The sequence below is a fragment of the Typopeltis vanoorti genome, chromosome 7, assembly GCF_054136105.1.
Source record: "Typopeltis vanoorti isolate ZY-2024b chromosome 7, IOZ_Tvanoo_1.0, whole genome shotgun sequence".
NCBI lineage: Eukaryota > Metazoa > Arthropoda > Arachnida > Uropygi > Thelyphonidae > Typopeltis > Typopeltis vanoorti.
This window is the reverse complement of record NC_143555.1, coordinates 71,575,039-71,597,349: the sequence shown is the minus strand read 5'-3', so window position 1 is coordinate 71,597,349 and position 22,311 is coordinate 71,575,039. Positions and strand designations below refer to the sequence as shown.

The 22,311-nt window shown below is 35.9% G+C and overlaps 1 protein-coding gene across 1 annotated transcript in view; it reads left to right on the top strand.

The window, feature by feature from the left end:
* Positions 1–22,311, top strand: part of LOC150104772 (protein inturned-like) — a 369,111-nt gene that overhangs the window by 93,916 nt on the left and 252,884 nt on the right. Inside the window, exon 9 of the mRNA XM_090395627.1 lies at positions 8,082–8,241. Within this exon, the coding sequence (XP_090251753.1) occupies positions 8,082–8,241 (160 nt within the window). The remainder of the gene's footprint in view (positions 1–8,081; positions 8,242–22,311) is intronic.

Below are 22,311 nucleotides of genomic sequence, written 5' to 3'. Positions count from 1 at the left end.
AAGGTCAGCATTGAAAAGACAAAGACAATGAAAATAGGTAGAATTGTTGAAAACGTCAACTGTGTTGTGAACAGGGAACCTGTTGAACAAGTAAAACATTTCAGCTACTTGGGCACTATTTTTAGTGAAGATGGTAAATTAAATATAGAAACAGACAACAGAAGCAGCTAAGCTGGTATGGTGGGAAGTCAATTGAATAAATTTATATGGAATAAGAGAGAAATTAGTCGGAACACTATATTAGCTGTGTACAAGACAGTGTTTAAACCAATTTTAACTTGTGTATCTGAGAACTGGGTCAGAAGTAAAACACTTGACCAAAGGCTAGAGACTGCAGATATCAGAGTGCTGAGAAAGATTATAGGCGTGAACAGATGGCATCAATGGCAATATCATATTAAAAACGAGGATATTAGGAAAGAACTTGACATTGTTAGCATCCAGGAATGCGTTAGCAGAGCTAATATCAGGTGGTATGGTTACTTAAACAGAATGGGCAAGGAAAGATTAGCAAAACAAGTGTTCTCTGCCAGGTTGGCACAAAACGACCCAGAGGTAGACCAAGATATAGTTGGATTGATACGGTACAAAGTGCCTTAGATGATAGAAATATAAGATCTGATAATGTTGGAGTCTTGACAAGTAATAGACTGATTTGGAGGAAAATTGTAAATAGGAAGTTAGTAATGATGTAATTTTTTTCATGTAGTACTATCATATCCTGTACACCCCCTTAAGGGTACATGGCAGGAATTTGATGATGATGATCTTTCATTACTTGTTCAATTTCCAAAATTTGTATTTCTGGAATATTTTTTTCTTCTTTTTCATGTTCTTCTGGCTTCCATGTAGTAGTGTTATACAATTCTGAAAAATATTGTCTTTGCCAATTCTACTTTTTTTTCATTATATTTCAACACAAAAAAACAATAAATCATATAGAAAAACAGGAATATATTTCCTTGGGTTTCCAACCAGCATTCTCACAACATAATTGCTAGTTGCAGTACAAAGCAGAATGAGTAAATGAAGCATTTTGAATAGTAAAGGACAAAAGACCTCAAACCACACTTCAAATTAGCAGCCCTGATCCATCCACCTAAGGACATACTACATCTTCTCTCACATCCTGGAACATGTGAAGTGGTCTTTGATTGTAATCTGGCCTACTGTGGACAGACAGGATGATCTGTTAATATACATCTGAGGAAAAATAAGAAATACATTCACTGTCATCATTATGGCAAGTGAGGACTGGCAGATTATGCTTTGGCACTCTTTTACACTGGATTAAATGGAAGAAAACCATAGTTGGCAATGACTATGAAGCAATCTCCTAACATCAACAAGTATGGCTGCATTAATATGCCAAAAATTTGGAAGAGAGTCATCTTCAGATCAACATCTACCCAACAACTGTAAAAACTTCTATACAACACTAGATGGCACCAAATTAGAATTTAGGTCTTTTGTCTGTTTCAGTTTAAATTCTTTCATTCACCTACTTTGTTCAAGGGTGTGGACAGAAACATGCCCAACAAATCAACAAGGCCATAATAATAGACATATAGGAAAATGAAACAATGCTTAGAATATTGGAAATGATAGCCATGAAATGTGACAAAAACTCAATAAACGTCCACCAACCCTATATAATTTCCAAGAGTTGGAATCCCCATAACATTAAAAAATTAGGTCATGACTCCGACCAATAAAATACAATGCAGATACACCAAAGACAGAAACACCAAGCCAGCATGACATAGCCTCCACGAGCTCTGAAGACTATGCACTGTCGAAATGTCTCGCACCCCATTCTCCCACCCCTGATCTTATCCCATAATATCCTTCCCTTTCCCCAAAAATTTCTATGTTCACCCCATCCCAAAGTATTCTCTTCCCACCCTTAATAATTTAAAAAATATAAGAAACCAGAGTTTTTCAAAAAGTTCACGTACCTCTTGCCTCACCAATAATTCTCCCATATCTCTCAACCCCCCCCTGAACTTCGATAATGAAGTAGGACTGAACTTCATTATCGAAGTTCAGTCCTACTTCGATAATGAAGGATCTGAATTTGATGATTGGGCAGACAGTGATCCAGAACAAGAGGAAGCAGATCTCCCTGCATATGTGAGCTTTGAGTCAAGTGATAGTGATGCAGTTTTATCAGGTCTTATATTTCCGTCTTCTAAGGCACTTTTTACTATATCAATCCACCTATATCTTCCTCTGGATCTTTTTGCAGCCAACCTGGCAAAGAACACTTGTGTTGCTAATCTTTCCTCTTCCATTCTGCATTAGTGACCATACCACCTGAGATGAACTCTGCTAATGCATTCCTGGATGCTGACAATATCAAGTTCTTTCCTAATATCCCCTTTTTTAATATGATATTGCCATTGATGTCATCTGTTCATGCCCCTAATCTTTCTCAGGACTCTCATATCTGCGGTCTCTTGTCTTTGGTCAAGTGTTTTACTTCTAACTCAGCTCTCAGATTCGTAAGTTAAAATTGGTTTAAACACTGTCTTGTATGCAGCTAATTTAGTGTTTTGGCTAATTTCTCTCTTATTCTATATAAATTTATTAAGTTCACTTCCTATAGTACCAGCTTTGTTGATTCTGTTGTCTATTTCCATATTTAACTTACCATCTTCACTAAAAATCATGCCTAAGTAGATGAAATGTTTTACTTGTTCTATAAGTTCTCCATTACAGTGCAGTTGATATTTTCAACGATTCTGCCTATTTTCATTGTCTTTGTCTTTTTTTTAATGCTGACCTTCATACCATATCTATTACAACATTATTCAATTTAGTCAGGGAATCTTGCAGACTTGTAGTGGATTTATTTAGAAGTATAGCATCATCCGCATAAAGCAAAGAGCTGAGATTAACACCTGCAATTTTGATATCAGGTTTAATACCACTTTCCTTCATAATGTGATCCATATAGATAATGAATAAGAGAGGGGATAATGTACATCCTTGTCTGACACCAGCTTTAACATTAAACCATCTTCCTGTACTTCCTTCAATTCTAACTGCTGACTTAGAACTCAAATAAAGACAAAGTATTGCTTGATATAATGACCCATTGACACCATATAACTGCAGCGTATTGAATAGCTTCTCTCTTGGCATCTTGTCATATGCCTTTTCCTGATCTACAAAACTTAAACACAGATCTTTGTTATATTCCCATGATTTCTCAACTATCTGTTCTGATCCTGACAGCCTGTATTTGACCTGAATCCAGCTTGTTCTTCACCAAGCTTCTCTTCCACAATCCTTCTCAACCGTTTCTCAAGTATACTTGCATATATCTTACCAGGAACACTCAGTAAGAAACCTCTCAATGAGACTTTTCTTATTCCTTGCATGTTCTTATTCCTTGCATCCACCTATATCTTGATCTTCCTCTGGATCTTTTTCCTGCCAACCTGGCAGAGAACACTTGTGCTGCTAATCTTTCCTCTTCCATTCTGCTTTAGTGACCATACCACCTGAGATGAGCTCTGCTAATGCATTCCTGTATGCTGACAATGTCCAGTTTTTTCCTAATATCCCTGTTTTTAATATGATATTGCCATTGATACCATCTGTTCATGCCCCTAATCTTTCTCAGGACTCTCATATCTGCTGTCTCTATGTGAATTTGTGCATATTTTTATGTTGGAAGATTGTGTTAGTAATAACCAATCCATGTCCTGAGCAGAAATCCAACATCTATTTGCCATTATTATTAGCTTTGCTCTTTCCTCCAAATTTTCCCAAAATATTTTTGTATGTCTCACAATCACTTCCTACTCTGCTATTTAGATCCCCGACAAGGACCAACTTTTCCTTTTTCATTGTGTCAGTTGCTTTCTCTAGAGTCTCAACAAATTCCTTCAATTCTATCTTAGTAGTACCTTCTGTGGGAACATAGGCACAAATAAGTCTCATTGTCCAGTTCCCCATTCTTATATTTGTCCACATCACTTTACTCGAGACTGCCTTCCATTCAAGTAGATTAGCCTCGTATTTAGTGTTGAATACTATGGCTACTCCTTCTTTTCCTTGATTTTCATTGCCTGAATATAACATTTTGTATTTATTGCTCAGAAAGATCTCACCAGGTTTTGTCTTTTTTTGTTTCAGTCACCCCTATTATATCGATCTGGGTACTTATCCAATTCCTCAGCTAGCTCGATTTCTTTGCCATTCAGACTTCTTATGTTGATAGTATCGATCTTGAACTCTGGTGATGTTGGGTTGGGGTAAGTTTTTGGTGCTGTTCCAGTAGTTGACTTTTCTTGTTTGCCCTGGTTCCCTGGTGAAAACAACAGGGGCCTTGTTTAACCAGGCGATGCCCCAGCCAGCATGAAATTCTGTCATGTTGTACCATCATTTGAAATTTTGGTTTAAGCCAATAAGAATACAATTTGGTCGGATATTCCTATATTATTATTAATTTTCATGTTTCCAATTCTTGCATTTAAGTCTCCTGCTAATATTACATAATTATTTTTATTGTATGGTAAAAAATTGATCAACTTTGTAGTTTATAATAGCCTTAAAATAATGAATTCTTTCTCTAACATAAAGACAACATACATAAATATACTTGGGCAGCAGAAGGATGGAAATCAGTATTAGATGACTTTATTTTAAATGAAAAGACATCAAAGTTCTCTTTAGATGTTACAGTTCACAGAGCATGTAAAATAAGTAGTGACAACTTTGTCGTTAAAATAAAATGAAGATTACCACCTGAATAGCTACAAATAAAAGAACTAAATGAAAATTGAAAACATTTTTTTTATAAAACTAGATTATTAAATGACACAAATATAACAATGGTTATATTAGCAGTATTTAGATAAAATAAAACTAAATTAAGAAATAGAAATAGAATAACTTAATATAAAAACAGTACTAAATACAGCAGCAAATGAAAGCTTAGGAAGGACCAAAAAATTCAATAAAAGGAAAAAACTGAAGAGATGGAATGATTACAATCAAAGAAATAATCAAAATTCAAAATGAAGCATATCATGAATACTTAGTCAGTAAAAGTTTAGAAGATGAGATAGAATATAAAAGACCAAGAGCCATAGCTAAAAGGGAAGTCATAAAAAGACATAAAGAATCATGGAACAAATTTGTTTGTAATTTAGAACATAATTAAGTACAGAGTAAGTACAAATTAAACACTGAATTGAAATTATAAGAATTTCTGTACAGAATTGTGGACAGATAAATATTTTAAAAAAGATAACTGGCAAACATTTAACAAAAAGGAAATAACTAAGGAAGAATTAGGAATCAGCCTGAAAGAAACAAGTACAGTTACACTCCGAGTTACGTAAGTAATGCGTTCCGTAAACCTTTATGCAACTCGAATTTTATGTAAGTTGAATTTGTAAATTACATACATACAATAAAATGTTCAGTGGCTACTCATACCATCTTACATTAATTTTTTTTCCATTAATCAGATATTTTCTATTCTTAATATTTTTCATTTTTGGGTTGATTAAAAAAATTCAATTATAAAAAATTTATCAATTATATTTGAATAATATACATACTGTAAATATGAAAGTATGAAAAATACATCATATAAAAGAATATAAAAACAAACTGAAATATTCACTTTTCAAATAAAAAAATGTCTTGTGATGGGCTAAGTTGGCTGTTCTGTGGGAAGTTTTACCTCTTTCATGTTGAAGGCTGAGGGTAGTCGGGATCATCTGAGTTGTCATCTTGACTTTGTTGTGAACGGCATCTCACAAACATGTCTAGAGTAGATTGTGTGGTCACATGCCTCATAGACAGACATATTGGAATAGATATGGTGGCTAACATTTTTGAACCACTTAGTGTTTGGATCCATCGATTCTAATTTTGCTAACAGCATTTCTATCAAGTTAAAAACCTTGGCTAGTCCCTTCATTGTAAATTTCTTTGTCTGGCAGTTCAATCGGCTTAGTATTTTCTTCGGAATTTTAGAATGCCTCCAACTGAATAAGGTCATCATTTGTTAGATCTTCATCTTGACTCAGAAGAAGCTCGTTAATGTCACCATTATCCACTTCCAGCTTTAATTGCTGTGCCAGTTGCACATATGTCTCCGTCGCCTGCTGTAATTCTTGTGTCAACTCAGCACCCGTATCAGTCATTATTTGTTCTCCTTCCATGAATGAGCAGAGTTTTTCTGGGCAGAGATTTCATCCCAAGCTACGCCGATGTTTTTGATAGCATTAAGGATATTATAGTTCTTCCAGAAATCACGTAGAGTAATGCCCTTACCACTATCAGTGGCCTTGATTGCTTGGGAAAACACACCGAAAATAGTAGGCTTTAAATGTCACAATAATGTCTTGATCCATAGGTTGCAATAGTGAGGTAAACAACTTTTATGTCAGGATGAAGTTATCCAACCCTTCTGGGTGACTGGGGACATTGTTCAGAAGGAGAAGCACTTTAAATGGGATTCCTTTCTCAGCAAAATATTCCTTCACCTGGTGAATGAAGTGGATATTGAACCAGTCTCCAAACAGCGCACGTGTAACCCAAGCCTTGGTGTTGGATTTCCAGATTATGGGCAACATACGCACATCAATGTTCTTAAAGGTATGCGGTCTCTGGAAATGGTACACTTTAAGCGGTTTAAGCCCCCTGAATTGTTGCTGCCGATCATAACAGTGATCCGATTTTTTGCCACCTTGAATCCAGGCATAGATTTTTCCTCTTTTGCAATAAATATCTATGTTGGCATCTTCTTCCAAAACAGAGGCGTTTCATCGACATTAAAATATTTGCTCAGGCAAATATTCTCTCTCCTCAATTATTTCTGCCAGAAGTTTGGGGAAATCGATTTGCTGTGTCTGTATCTGCACTTGCTGCCTTTACCAGTGATTTTGATTTGTGCAGATTTGTACGCTTCTTGACTTGTCCAAACGATCCAGCACTAGCTTTAAATGTACTCTCTGTGTATCCATGATGCCGGTCTACTCTTTTAAATCCTTATATAAGGACATAGCTTTCTCCTGGATAATCAGTAAACTTAATGGTATTCACTTCTGTGTCAGATCATCGATCCAGTGAGACAACAATCTCTCCATCTCTGATATCGGGCCCAGCCTCTTCTTGGTAATAATTGTGCCCTTCAATGCTACCGCACCTTTCATGCTTTTGTTTACACAAGGTAAACAAAAGCTTATAAATTGACTTGATCTGGGATTGCATGCACAACTATGATATACATGTATTTATTTGTTTGTATTTATATACATGTATCTGCACGGTTAGCTGAGTGGTTATGCGCTCTGCAACCATATGCCTGGGAAAGGCGTGTCCTGCGTTCGATTCTCGTCACTGACATGAGGAGCTAAGGATCTTTCTCAGACATAGCCAAGTTAGCTTTCTTTGGCGTGGACTGCAGGGTTTTTCTCCCCAGTTTATCTGGGGTTTTTCCTCCTGCAAAGCAGGCAAACTCGTCTTAAGAACACAATGCCTCATAGACAATTACACATGGTTGAGCATCGGGTAACAACCCCACCTCATAGTTAGTTATGAAACCCAGAAATGGGAGGCCAAGGCCCTACATGGGTCTGTAGTGCCAAAGAAGAAGAAGATTTATATACATGTATTTATTATTTATATAGATTATATATTCAGGTTGACATCTTAATAGTTCACTATTTTACATATTTGAAGCCTAAGTAGCTTAAGAGCTTGACTTGCATAAATGTAACATAACTTACATAAAAATGTGTGTCTATATATCAACTTGATTATACATAAATTTCCTGATGAAAGTATTGCTGGCATTTTCTTCCCTCTCCATAAACACAGACCTTTCCTTATATTGATATTAGATGATTCTGTAATATTATTACATTTAAATCTGATTATGTTAGTATTTTTTAAAATTAAGCTATACTGTAATAATTCTTTACTATTGGCATTAGATTTTAAATTGAATTACAAAATATAGTTTAACGAAACTCCTTTACTGTTGGTGAAATGTTACTTAACTTAAGTTATTGAGATTCTTATATCCTCTTTTGAACTTTTTTTTTCCCCAGTGCATTTAGAGATCAAGATAACAGGGAATATCTAGATCATTTTTTTCTTATGTTCTTCCATCACCATTTGTCTCCTGATCTGGAAAAAAGAGATTGGAGTCTTCATATTCAGGAAATTCTTCCTACTGTACACTGGTTTCCATTACCATCTGAAATAAAAGTAAGTGTTAATCATTTTGCTTATCCCTAATAAATGGGCTAAAATATAGAATGACTTTTTATTGCATGTGAACTACATCAGATGATACTAGCATACATTGCTTTCTGTGTATGTGGGTGTGGATTATCCACAATTAATATTTTTATTGTATAGATGCTCCTCATTTGGCCACATTCTGCAAGATTTTACCGTGTTCATACACTGTATATTACACTTAATTTAGGTAATATCGAAAATGATATCTTCCTATTTAAATTCTCAAACTGAACAATTCTCTTGCAGAATATGTATTTTATGTATGTGCTCTCTTCAATAAGCGCAACATTTTTACATGGACCAGGAATGGTAAATACTCATATACACAAAACTTCATTTAGAAATTGGAGTTTTGGAAACTGATAGCATATATTCAGCTTATCTCATTTGCCACGAGTCTATTTTAATGAAATGTCTGAATAAAAAATCTGATTTTTATCTGATTTCATGAGTAATAGGCATAGAGTAATAAATCGTCGTCTGAGCATTTCAGGTATAGGTTATTTACTTTTTATGTCCTGTTCCTGCTCTGCAGAAGAAGTTGGTCATACCAAGCATAATTCTTTCATATTAGTATATATTTAAATTTACAATGCCTTGTGGTTGATGTATATTCTTAGTTAAGCTTTCAACATTTAGTGGTGTTATATATCATTTGATGTTTTTTAGAAATCAACAATCAGTTTTCCATGGTTATTCATGAAGCTCCAAAAGACATGAAATGACTATTTGTCATTAAAAATTTGTACTCCATAACTAAATTAGAGATGTCAACTAAATAGTATATATTTCCAGCCTGGCAAAATATACTATTTAGTTGACATCTTTAATTATTATAATTAGTGTATGATGATATAACAGCCATAAGGCTAATATATGCAAGTACAGTACCATCTTATTAAACCAGCATATTGCTATTGGTGTCAATGTATATTTTTCTGTAAACTGCAAGCATTTTCTGAGTGGTTTGTCTATTTTATCTGATAAAAAAAAAAAAAAGGTTTCCACACAGGAGAACTTTTCCACATCCATATAAAATGGTTAACATTTCTTGTATTTTTAAATTTTTATTGACAGCAAAATAAGTAATCTCAAAGAAAGCTCTCAAGAGCCTCTGTAGCTCACTATTCTTGTATAGGATACATCATCATCAGCAAATTCCTGACATTTAACCTCAAGGGGTGTACAGGATATGATAGTACTACATGAAAAATTTACATCATTACTAACTTCCTACAATTTTCTGCCAAATCAATCTGTTACCTGTCAAAGCTACAACATTGTCAGATCTTATATTTATATATCTATCTTCTAAGGCACTTTTTATCGTATCAATCCACTTATATCTTGGTCTTCCTCTGGGTCTTTTTCCTGCTCACCGCAGAGAACACTTGTTTGGCTAATCTTTCCTCACCCATTCTGTTTAAGTGACCATTCCACCTGAGATTAGCTCTGCTAACGCATTCCTGGATGCTGACAATGTCAAGTTCTTTCCTAATATCTTCGATTTTAATATGATATTGCCATTGATGCCATCTGTTCACGCCCCTAATCTTTCTCAGGACTCTCATATCTGCAGTCTCTAGCCTTTGGTCAAGTGTTTTACTTCTGACCCAGCTCTCAGATCCATAAGTTAAAATTGGTTTGAACGCTGTCTTGTATACAGCTAATTTAGTGTTTTGACAAATTTCTCTCTTATTCCATATAAATTTATTCAGTTGACTTCCTACCATACCAGCGTTGATTCCATTGTCTATTTCTATATTTTATTTACCATCTTCACTAATAATGTTTTACTTAGCATTCCAGCTAAGTAAAACATTAGCGGAAATGTTTTACTTGTTCTATAGGTTCTCCATTCACAATGCAGCTGATATTTTCATTGCTTCTGCCTATTTTCATTATATTTGTCTTGTTATTGCTGACCTTCATACCATATCTATCACAACAGTTATTCAATTTAGTCAGGGAATCTTGCAGACCTATTTGTAGCAGATTTATTTAGAAGTATAACACATCTGCATAAAGCAAGGAGCTGACATTAACATCTCCAAATTTGATATCAGGTTTAATACCACTTTCCTTCATAATGTAATCCATATAAATAATGAATAACAGAGGTGATAATGTATATTCTTGTCTGACACCAGATTTAACATTAAACAATCTCCCTGTACTTCCTTCAATTCTAACTGCTGACTTACAACTCAAATAAAGACTAAGTATTACTTGATATAATGATCCACTGACACCATATAACTGTAGCGTTTTGAATAACTTCTCTCTTGGCACCTTGTCATATGCTTTTTCCAGATCTAGAAAACTGAAATACAGATCTTCATATTCCCATGACTTTTCAACTATTTGTCGTAAAGTGAATATCTGGTTCTGCAAAGTATCTTTATTAGTACTTTTCAACTGAAGCTGAGTTAGCCAGTCACGTACTGCACGGGCAGGGTTTTTCTTCCCATAAAGACAGTCAGACCAGGCAGAAGAGTACGCATGCACACACAGTTCACAGCCATAATACACTATGCAGACAGGATGAACTGTCCATTAATCAGATTTCAGATATGCTAAGTTATATATACTGTTTAGTTTACCCCCTTTAGTTTCTTTTTTCTCACATTAATGTTCTGTTGGTTTATTTATTGTTGTTATAGTCATGACTTTTAGTTATCTTGCAAACATTTGCTGTTCAGCTCACACAGTCTCTTGTAAATTGTTGTAAATTCATGTTGATGAGCTCCTTTATATTGTCCTTCCACCTCTTTCACTGTCTTCCTCTTCTTCTCATACTCTGAATCATCCCCAACATAGTTGCCTTTTCCAGTGATTCATCTGCTTGCATAATCTAAAGTGCATTAACTTCTATTTTTAGTAATCATTGCTTCAGGAAACATTCTGCTTTTATATTGTCTAAAATTTATTATTCATTCTTGCAGTCACTGGGATTCTTAATAGTTCCACAACCATAATTCAAATGAATTGATTCATTCTTCTTGCTTCTTCTCATACCCTGAGAAGAAGCAAGTGGAATGCTTCTTCGTGATCCAACTTTAACATTCATCATCACCCACTGAAAATACTATGCTTTAGCAGTTTGAACTTTGTGGCCTTACTAACATCCCTATCTTTCATAATTTTTTTTTTAAGTTTAACATCTTTTTGCTCATAGCTGTCTTTCTGATAATTTCAACTTCAAGACATTAACCATCATTTCTTATTCTGAACTCAGTAATGTTATGTTTCTGTTTACGTCTATATTTTACCTTTGACTACCTCTAAATAGCCCTCCTTCTAATCTACTGTCGTGCCCTTAAAATATTAAGGGTGATCTTGGGTGATCCTACACTCTCCCTAATCTGTTAGGTTACATTATTCCAGGTAGCCGTTCTGACGTCATTTTCCACGTAGGTATAGCCTCCATCACAACGCTCGACTTGTACAGATTATAAGCAATTATTCCGGATTACTACTTATAATTTTTCTCAGAATTTCGTAATGTACTAGACAGCTTAATGGGAATTACAAATAACTTAACAATTCCCTTACACAATTCTTACTATTTTGACACAAAATTCTCTGCTTCTCATTTTAGTTATACAGAAATAACTCTCACTATATGGCACACATGGACTACACATTATTACATAACATAAAATAATACTTCATAATTATTAGCTGATGTGCAGATATCTCCTTAATTAGTAGTATTTATCATGTTAAAACCTGAATAAAGAATTTACTTGTAAAGCTCTCCATTCAGGATCTAGCAAAAGTCTCCCATTACAAGAAAAAAATTTTTCCAAGATAAATTTTTTCTTTAAGCATCCCTTATAAAAAAAAAACAATCCCCAGAGAATTGCTTTTCCCTCAATTCTCTGGGGATGATCCTTCCATTTTGCCTGTGCCTTAAAATTCAACTTCGAGTTCATGTCTAGATACACAACAAAAAAAAAACTTTTCACCCCCCCAATCTGGTAAATTTACACTTCCTTCAACCACCAGCTTATGCTCACCTAGTCCTTTTCGAGTTTTGTGCTGGGAATCGACTTCTTGTAGGATGAAAATACATTCCGCTTAACACCAGCATAATTTATCTTTAGAGTATCTTTGTTTGCTTCCCCCTCATCTCTGATTGTACTCCCTCTTTCTGATTGTATGCCTTCTCCCTTTTCTTTAATTAAGATAGGACTCGATGAGGTTTCTGACGTGGAAAGCTCATTCATTTCGGAGCTGATTTGGTTAGTAAGCTCTACATCTTCCCCATTTGGTTTATGCCCTTTCTTTCTGTGGATTTTCCGACACTCATGGACACTTTCTTTACCTTGAACTAATGATCCTTTTCCAACCTCTGTATCTCTATTCTTCCCTTGAAAGCAGACTTCCCCTTTTGAGTAATCACAGGAGAAATTGTATTTCAATAAGAAGTCACTCCCCAAGATTAATCTTAAATGAGAAAGTGAGTTTCTAGGCAAAATTATAAAATCGTGGCACACGTGCATATTAAATTCGGGCAAGTGCATTCTTAGTCTCACCGACTTCGTAGCCTGGGTAAGTGGAGGATATTCCCAAAAGTTTAATCGGCCTTCTTAAATGTTTAATCCTACCCTTTACATATGGCTCTATCTCTCTGAAATAGTTCTCGGAGATTATAGAAGTCTGTGAACCCGTGTCAATCAATCCCGTGAAGTTTTTTTCGCAAATCCTACCTTCAAACGTTAATTCAGTGTCGTGTTTCTGAATTTTCTCTTTTCCTTTCTCTTGCTTGCTACAAACATGTGACTTGTCTTCTGAATGGGAATTTCCCTTTGAATAGCCTTGTCTGTTGACACAGTTATGGGCTAAATGTCCTAACATGTTGCAGCGATAGCATCTAGGGCCCTGTCGGTTATAGCCCCTAGCATTATCTCTGTCTGAGGACAAAGGAGAGTTGCTATTGTATTTGGCAGTCAACTCCATCAATTTTTGCATCATAGAGTCCATCTTGTCAAATATTGGTCTCTGCATTCTTTCTGACTCCCTGTGAACTACGTCATCGATTTTCTGCTCTTGTAATGAGGTGTTTTTGTGGGTTGTCATAGAGGCTGTTGTCAATTGACTGAGCACAGAATCTAGACGTACCATGATGGGCTGCTGCAGTTTCTCCACTTCTTGCTTTATCAATGAGCGAACCTCGCTAAAATTTTGACAGTTATCAGCAATTTGGTAAACTGTCTCAGGTCTAGTTTCTTCACTTCCTCTTCGTCCTTTCTGGATGTTTCCTTTCAGTGTCCTGCTCTTTAATGCTCTCTTTCTTCTTTGATCACATTGACAGACCCAAGACTGCCTGCGGGACAAATGTCTCCGAGCAGTTGCTCCCTCTGTTTTACTGCATTATAACATTCCTCTAAGTTTGATATATCCTTTCCGTATGCTGCATCCTTAAGTTCTTGTTTCAATCCTGCCCTAAATTGCTGGAAGACGGCCCACTTTAGATGGTGCCTGTCTTTGTTCGAAACACTTAGTGTGTTGGCAAGATCCAACAGCCTGTTATGGTAATCAGACACACTTTCTTTGTCCTTCTGTACCCTTCTTTGGCGCTTCCACAGATTTGGTCCAACGTTCTTTACCCTTGAGAACTGTGAAATAAGGACTTCTTTAAATTTAACATAACTCCGGGTTTCCTCCAGAACTGGTGAGGAGAAAAAATAGGTTTTAGCCTTTCCAACTAGCTTGCTGCATAGCAGAATGAGCAGCTGGAATTCACTCCACTGACCAGTCCTTCTCACTTCCTCAATGTACTCGAAAAATGCAATCACGTCATCAGATTCATCACCCAAAAACTGAGGGAATACCTGTTGGGGATTAATCATTCTAAAAAACTCTGAGCTTGTAGGTAGGGACATATCTGCATTCATCTTACAATTCAACACAATATAATTTTCTTAAATTCTGATTATTCTAATAAATGCCTGATTGCCTGATACGACATCAAAAACCAACTTATAGTGATTAAGGATGTGTCAACTTAATTCTAGGGCCCTGATCACATTCTGTCAGCTGCGCCATTGTTACGTTTCTGTTTACGTCTATATTTTACCCTTTACTACCTCTAAATAGCCCTCCTTCTAATCTACTGTCGTGCCCTTAAAATATTAATTCAGATTTATCTCCTCTTTGGATATTGGCAAAATTTTTATTATGTTGCGCCAGCCAACATCCTATAACATAGGAGACTTTTGTTCAAGGAAATAATTCTAAATTCAAAAGGGATACACACAATAATTAATCTCACGCTAGCACTGTGCAGATTCAGTTAGCAGTCGTGACTCACTTAAGCAATTATATCTAAATTCCTTCCCGCCAGAAGGTTCTATTTCATAAGTGGTGGTTTGAATTCATAATCAGGCATAAACTAAGGTATAAGGTATGAAACATGTTTATTGGAAAAACATGACATTTACAGTTACGAAAATTCAAATACTCAATGGATCAAAATTCACTCTAAGTTAAGGTTCATACTAAATCACAATGAATCTGAGTGTGCTAAATCCTTCAATTACGAAAGGATAAGATTAAGTGTAAGCATAATACTACTAGGATATAATTCCTTTCACAAGTTATTCACAGAACACGCATTAAACACTTTCATTAATACTCTATCAATAACTATCTTAATTCTAAATTTCATTAAGGAAGCCTAGCCATTCGCAATCAAAATACTGCCTATCAACAATTCTTGTTTGTTCCACAGGGTTTTAATTAATTCAATCAAATTCTCACTTAAAAGTTCTATACTAGTGTCCTTTAGTTTACAGTATACACAAATTTCCTATTCTTCTAAGCGATTTTTAACATAGAATGAAAATGTTTACATTACCGGATCCTTTCAGATTTCATGCCACCATCTCATGTAGATCTGGATTACCTTACTGTATTTTCATCAGCCGTCTTAGCGCCTGGCGATGCATTGTGCTTTTCTTTTAATCGTTTCCGACTATGGCATGCTGTCTATCGCTCCGCAGGAAACTTTCTCCAATGGGACATTCTGCTAAGGCTCGATTCCGCATAGGCCATCATATCACGATCAGCTCTGCTTGGAAATCTTCAAGCATTCTCAAGAAAAGAACCCGCTGTACATCATCACCGTAGTCGACTCACCGCTCTCTGACGAATCCTCCAACAATCCTCCTAAAACTCGAATCCAGGAACCGAAGAAGAAAAAGCCCCGTAAAATGTCATGCTTCATCTTTTATTCACCCTTTTCGGGCGCCCTCTATTCGATGTGGTTTTTACCCACGAATTCCATCGTTCATGTCCCTTGGGTGATTCTGCACTCTCCCTAATCTGTTAGGTTACATTATTCCAGGTAGCCGTTCTGACATCATTTTCCGCGTAGGTATAGCCTCCATCACAACGCTCGACTTGTACAGATTATAAGTGATTATTCCGGATTACTACTTATAATTTTTCTCAGAATTTCGTAATATACATTATTAGCTGATGTGCAGATATCTCCTTAATTAGTAGTATTTATCATGTTAAAACCTGAATAAAGAATTTACTTGTAAAGCTCTCCATTCAGGATCTAACAGTAAATAATGACTTTTAACCACCTCTATTTTTATCTCCCTAAATCATAAATTCATTCAAATTATATCACTCAAACCAAAATAATGCCAGAAGTCATCAGTTTTGTTTTACTGATGTTTAAATTAGGCCCAACATCCTTGTTTTCCCTATAACTGACAGAAAAAAACCATACAGATCTTCTCTAGTATCTGCCATCACAGATGTGTCATCTCATCATTAATATCACTTTTCCTAATTAATTAATTAATTTCCGTGTGATGGTACAGCGTAAGTTCCCTTTACGGGAATATACGGCACCATCTAAGTCCCCCCCAAATTTTATCCAGGTTTCTTAACCGGCATAGCTGAAGAATCAGGCCTATGGCTGGGTCAATATTCCTGACTGTAATCCGTTTGTCCACGACCGGTTTGCCTGCTTGCGGGATGAGAAACCCCAGATAAACTGCGGGAAAAACCCTGCTGTCCACGCCCAAGTCCGGCTAACTTGGCTATGGCTGAGGAAGATCCTAAAGCTCCTCACATCGTCAACGGGAATCGAACTTAGAACACTCCTTCCCCAGGCATATGGTTGCAAAGCACAAAGCCACTAGGCTGACTGCAGGGACACTTTTCCTGATATGTACCTTCAAGAGGTGTATAGGATATTGTGACAGTACTGTTTGATTAATCATGTTATTACTAATTTCATGCCAGTAGTTTCTTCCAGATTATCATGAATCAGAATTCCAATATTTTTAGATCTTATATTTCTGTCTTCAAGGGCATTTCTGACTGTGCCAGTTATCTTAGATCTTGGTGTCCCCTTCTTTATCTTTTTCCTGCCATCTTGGCATCAATCACCTATTTTGCTAGGTGATTAATGCCAATCATTTACAATGATGCCAATTGCTAACTTTTCTCTCTCATTTTGTTTAATGACCATACTTCCTTAGATTAGAAATGCCCACATATTTTTAAATTCTAACAATTTCAAGAATTACTGAGGTATTTTCCTACTGAGTGTTCCTGGCAAGATCTATGCAAGTATACTTGAGAAACGGTTGAAAAGAATTGTGGAAGAAAAGCTTGGTGAAGAAAGAGCTGGATTCAGGCCAAATAGAGGCAGTCAGGATCAGATCTTCACTTTACGACAAATAGTCGAGAAAGCTGAATATAACAGAGATCTGTATTTAAGTTTGTCGATTTGGAAAAGTCATATGACAAGGTGCCAAGAGAGAAGCTATTCAATATGCTACAGTTATATGGTGTCAATGGGGCATTATATCAAGCAATACTTAGTCTTTATTTGAGTTGTAAGTCAGCAGTTAGAATTGAAGGAAGTATAGGAAGATGGTTTAATGTTGAATCTGGTGTAAGACAAGGATGTACATTATCCCCTCTGTTATGCATTATCTATGTGGATCACATTATGAAGGAAAGTGGTATTAAACATGATATCAAAATTGGAGATGTTAATGTCAGCTCTTTGCTTTATGTGGATGATATTATACTTCTAAATAAATCCACTACAAGTCTGCAAGATTCCCTGACTAAATTGAATAGCTGTTGTAATAGATATGGTATGAAGGTCAGCAATAAAAAAACAAAGACAATGAAAATAGGCAGAATCATTGAAAATGTCAACTGTGTTATGAATGGAGAACCTGTGGAACAAGTAAAACATTTTAGCTACTTAAGCACGATTTTTAGTGAAGATGGTAAATTAAATATGGAAATAGACAACAGAATCAGCAAAGCTGGTATGGTGGGAAGTCAATTGAATAAATTCACATGGAATAAGAGAGAAATTAGTCGGAACACTAAATTAGCTGTATACAAGACAGTGTTCAAACCAATTTTAACTTGTGTATCTGAGAACTGGGTCAGAAGTAAAACACTTGACCAAAGGCTAGAGACTGCAGATATCAGAGTGCTGAGAAAGATTATAGGCGTGAACAGATGGCATCAATGGCAATATCATATTAAAAACGAGGATATTAGGAAAGAACTTGACATTGTCAGCATCCAGGAATGCGTTAGCAGAGCTAATCTCAGGTGGTATGGTCACTTAAACAGAATGGGTGTAGAAAGATTAGCAAAACAAGTGTTCTTTGCCAGGTTGGCAGCAAAACGACCCAGAAGAAGACCAAGATATAGGTGGATTGATATGGTACAAAGTGCCTTAGCCGATAGAAATATAAGATCTGATAATGTTGGAGTCTCTACAAGTAACAGACTGATTTGGAGGAAAATTCTAGATAGGAAGTTAGTAATGATGTAATTTTTTTCATATAGTACTATCATATCCTGTACACCCCGCTTGATGGTACATGACAGGAATTTGATGATGATGAACAATTTCAAGTTCCTTGCTAATATCTTCATTTTCAATATGATCCTGTCATCTCCTAACTATGTTGTTTCTAAACTAACTCACAGATCCATATATTAAAAGAATACAGCAAAAAATGTAAGAAAGCGATGCACTGTGAAAGTAGATAAACAAAAGTCATGGGAAGACATTGCTAAAAACATAGAAAATAAATATCAATAAGGTGGCAAAATTTTCTGAAGGCTGTTGAAACAAAACTTAGAAATTGAGGAAGGAAGACTGTAAAAGGAATGAAAGATCATAAAGGTGGCATGAAAAGTGAAGAATAAAGATATTCTTCACATAGATTACATCGTTATATTCTTTTAGTTTTTACACTTTCCTGTGGACTAATGGAAAAAAGTGTAAATAGCAAGAAATGTAAAAAACATTAAAAAATGGCTAAAGATGACTTACTGCTAGTATGTGACTCTACATACTAGATTACAAAATTTAATAGCTGAAAATAAATGAATTTACAATTACTTACATTTATCTATTTAAAAAAAAAATCTATAATTGTTGATTGTTTTTGCTTTTTCTGCACTCTTATAAGTTCCACCTGCCTCTCCACAGTGTATAAGACATTAAATGCTCCATCTCCTGATGCACTTGCAATATACCACCTCAAAACAGAGATATCCATTGCTTCTTTACTATTAGGGATGGTAGGTTCTTGATCACAGTCTTCTTCTTCACCAAGGTGGTTGGAAAGGATGTATTCTACACTTGGTACCATTGATGTGATCACACCAGCATCAACATAAGGCATTAAATGCCCCATCATCTCCTGATGCACTTGCAATATACCACCTCAAAACAGAGATATCTTATATTGCTTCTTTACTAGTAGGGATGGTAGGTTCTTGATCACAGTCTTCTTCCTCTTCTTCACCAAGGTGGTTGGAAAGGATGTCTTCTACACTTGGTACCATTGATGTGATCACACCAGCATCAACATCAACATAGTCTTGAAATGAGAAAGACTCATCCATCACATACCAGTTGTTGGGCTCTGACATATCTTCTTCTTCCTCCTCTTTCACAAACGTAACTCCTGCCTTCCGGAAACAGTTGGATGTGGTTTCAGGAGTAACATGCAACCATGCTTTGGCCACATAATGCATGGCATCAAGGACTGATATGGTAATTTGTTTTAGGTCCATACCATTATCATCCCAGCTTTTTCAACAATCGTTTTTCTATATTTCCATTTAAATGGATAGATGATGCCCAGATCTAATGGGCTCACTTGTACAATTAGGGGGAAAGAACACTAATATAATGTTTCTGAGCTGCAGATCTTCAGGGTGTGCAAGACATTTGTCTAGCAGTAGTAGTATTTTGTGATGATTTGCCCCCATTTTAGCTCCAGAGCATGCATAGTGGATGTGAAGATGCTGCTGGTCATCCATGCTGTGCTGTTGGCATCATACTTGGTAGGTAGATTTTTCATGTTCTTAAAACACCTTAGCTTTTTAAATTTAGCAATTACCAGTGGAGGTAATTTTTCTGATTCATCAGCATTGACCATGAGCAAAGCATTTACCCTCTGCTTGCTGAGTTTTCCACCATGATACTTCTCTTCTTTAAAACACAATGTTTTACTCTGCAGAATGTTATAAAAGAGCACAATTTCATCAATGTTGAAAATATTTTTCAGTTCGTAGTCCTGAATAATAGTCTTTAGTTCATGTTTCCAGCGGTTTACAGTTTCCCCTGCAACACTATTACTTTCTTCACACACTTGGTTATACACAATATTGTGACGAGTCTTGAAACGATCAATCCATCTATTTGACGCAGTAAAACCATTAATCCCCAACTTCGCAGCAAATTCAAGGGCTTTCGCTCGGAGTATAGTACCATCAACTGGAATAACCGACGCTCTCGTAGAAACAAACCACTCCACCACAAGTTTATCCAGTTCATTGTATGTCAGTGTCTGGATATATTTTTGTTTTTTTGACATAGCGGCAGATTGCTTTGCATTGAGTTCAATACTTGACCTGTTTTACTATCGTGTTCAAAGTGGACATGGAGAGTCCAAGATCTTTTGCTATTTGCGCATGTTTTCCGGCATACCAATCTACACGTTGCAGAATTGCCATCTTTTCTTCTACCGAAATACATTTTCTGTCTTTTTTCTCCATGTTACTAACATGGGTCATCTACCACCACAACTTGAAAGCAACTATCACATGCTAAATTATATAGCAGAAATTCTGCAATATACCACATGCTTCTTCTAAATTGTGACTACGAACACCAAAATTGCAAGCTAGTGAAGCGATATTTCATGAACTGTGGTTTATTCACTGATATCTAATGTTCATGAGTAACAACTGTTACTTGGTAGAAGTGCAAATGTGATTTCACAGTTTGTGTATGATCCTTGTTCACAATTTCAATACAGCAATGAATGTGAAATCACATCACAACACGTTACGGGTGCCACGAGCTACTGACAGTTTAAAATTAGTGATATGAAAACTTCACATTATCAATTTGTATTGTGATTGAAAAATCACGGTATCGCTCATCACTACATCACTGCTGCAAGCGTGCAAGTCACCATGATGGTGCAAACGAAACTACAGCAAAAAGTAACGCCATCTGGGAACAGAAATGCACAGATTTCCCAAAAATCGATTCGAAAATCAGTGTTGCCATCCTAGAAACAACCGCAAAGCACAGGAAATAACGTCCACATCAAGTTGTTAATGGTGGGAAAACAGTATATCGTAAGAATAGGCCTTAAGAACGGGGTTTTACTGTATGAATATATTAGAAGTATTGAGACTTTGAAAAGTTGCTAACAATGCAGTGGTAGAAAACAGGAATGCAACTAGGAATACATTCTAACAAATAAGGAAATATAAAAGTTTTCAGTAGCTACACTGCAGAATTCAGAAAGCCTGGTCAAAGAGTTGAACTCCAGATGATTGGGGTAGAGCTCTCATAGTATCCATCTATGAAAAAGGAATTAAAAAGTGAAACTGAGAATTACAGAGAAATTTTCTTTCTGATTATTCCTGGTGAGATCAAGGATCTCTATTTAAGTTTTATAGATCTGGCAAAGGCATATGACAAGATGCCAAGAGAAAAGCTGTAGCATTATATGGTGTAAGTAGGACATTATAACAAGAATATATTGTCTATATTTGAGCAGTTAGAATTGAAGGAGGTACAGGAAGATGATTTTCATGATAAATCAGGTGTGTATAAGAGGAGTGTACATTATCTCTATTGTCATTCACCAACAATATGGATCATATTATGAAGAAAATCATAATGTGATCAGTGCTTTACTTTATGCAGACAGTGTTATACTTCTGCAGATTCACTGACTAAACTGAATAACTGCTCTAATAAATTTGGAATGAAAATCAGATAAAAACACAAAGAAACCAGGCAGAATCTTTGAAATCATCTGCTGCACATATAACTGTTGAATAAATTTGGAATGAAAATCAGATAAAAACACAATGAATATAGACAAAAACATTGCAAGCATAAACTGAATTCTGAATTTAGAACTATAGAACAAGTAAGTCCACGTAGTTAGCTGAGTGGCTATGCTTTTCGCAACTGGGAAAGGAATCGAACCCTGGACACTCCTGGGAAAGGAGTGTCCTGGGTTCGATTCCCGTTGATGATATGAGAAGCTTATGATCTTTCTCAGACATTGCCAAGTTAGCCAGTCTTGGGCATGGACTGCAGGGTTTTTCTTTCCTGCAAGGGGAGAAACTGACCTTGAGAACTCAATGCTTCTACAGACATAGGATACACATGGAGGCATAGGGCTAATCACCTTATCCTTGTATATGGTTGTGGTTAAATGAATAGAAACCCTCGACACTGCAAATTAAAAGAGGGAAAATGGAAGAAGTAGAGTAAGTAAAACATTTCAGCTATTTAGGTACAAATTTTAGTGAAGATGGCAAATTAATTATGAAAATAGACAAAAGAATTAGCAAAGCTGGTATGATAGGAAGTCAACTGAATAAATTTATATAGAATAAGAAAGAAATTAGTGAAAAACTAGCTATGCACAAGATTGTGTTCAGACCAATTTTAACCTTATGGTTCTGAGAACTGAGTTA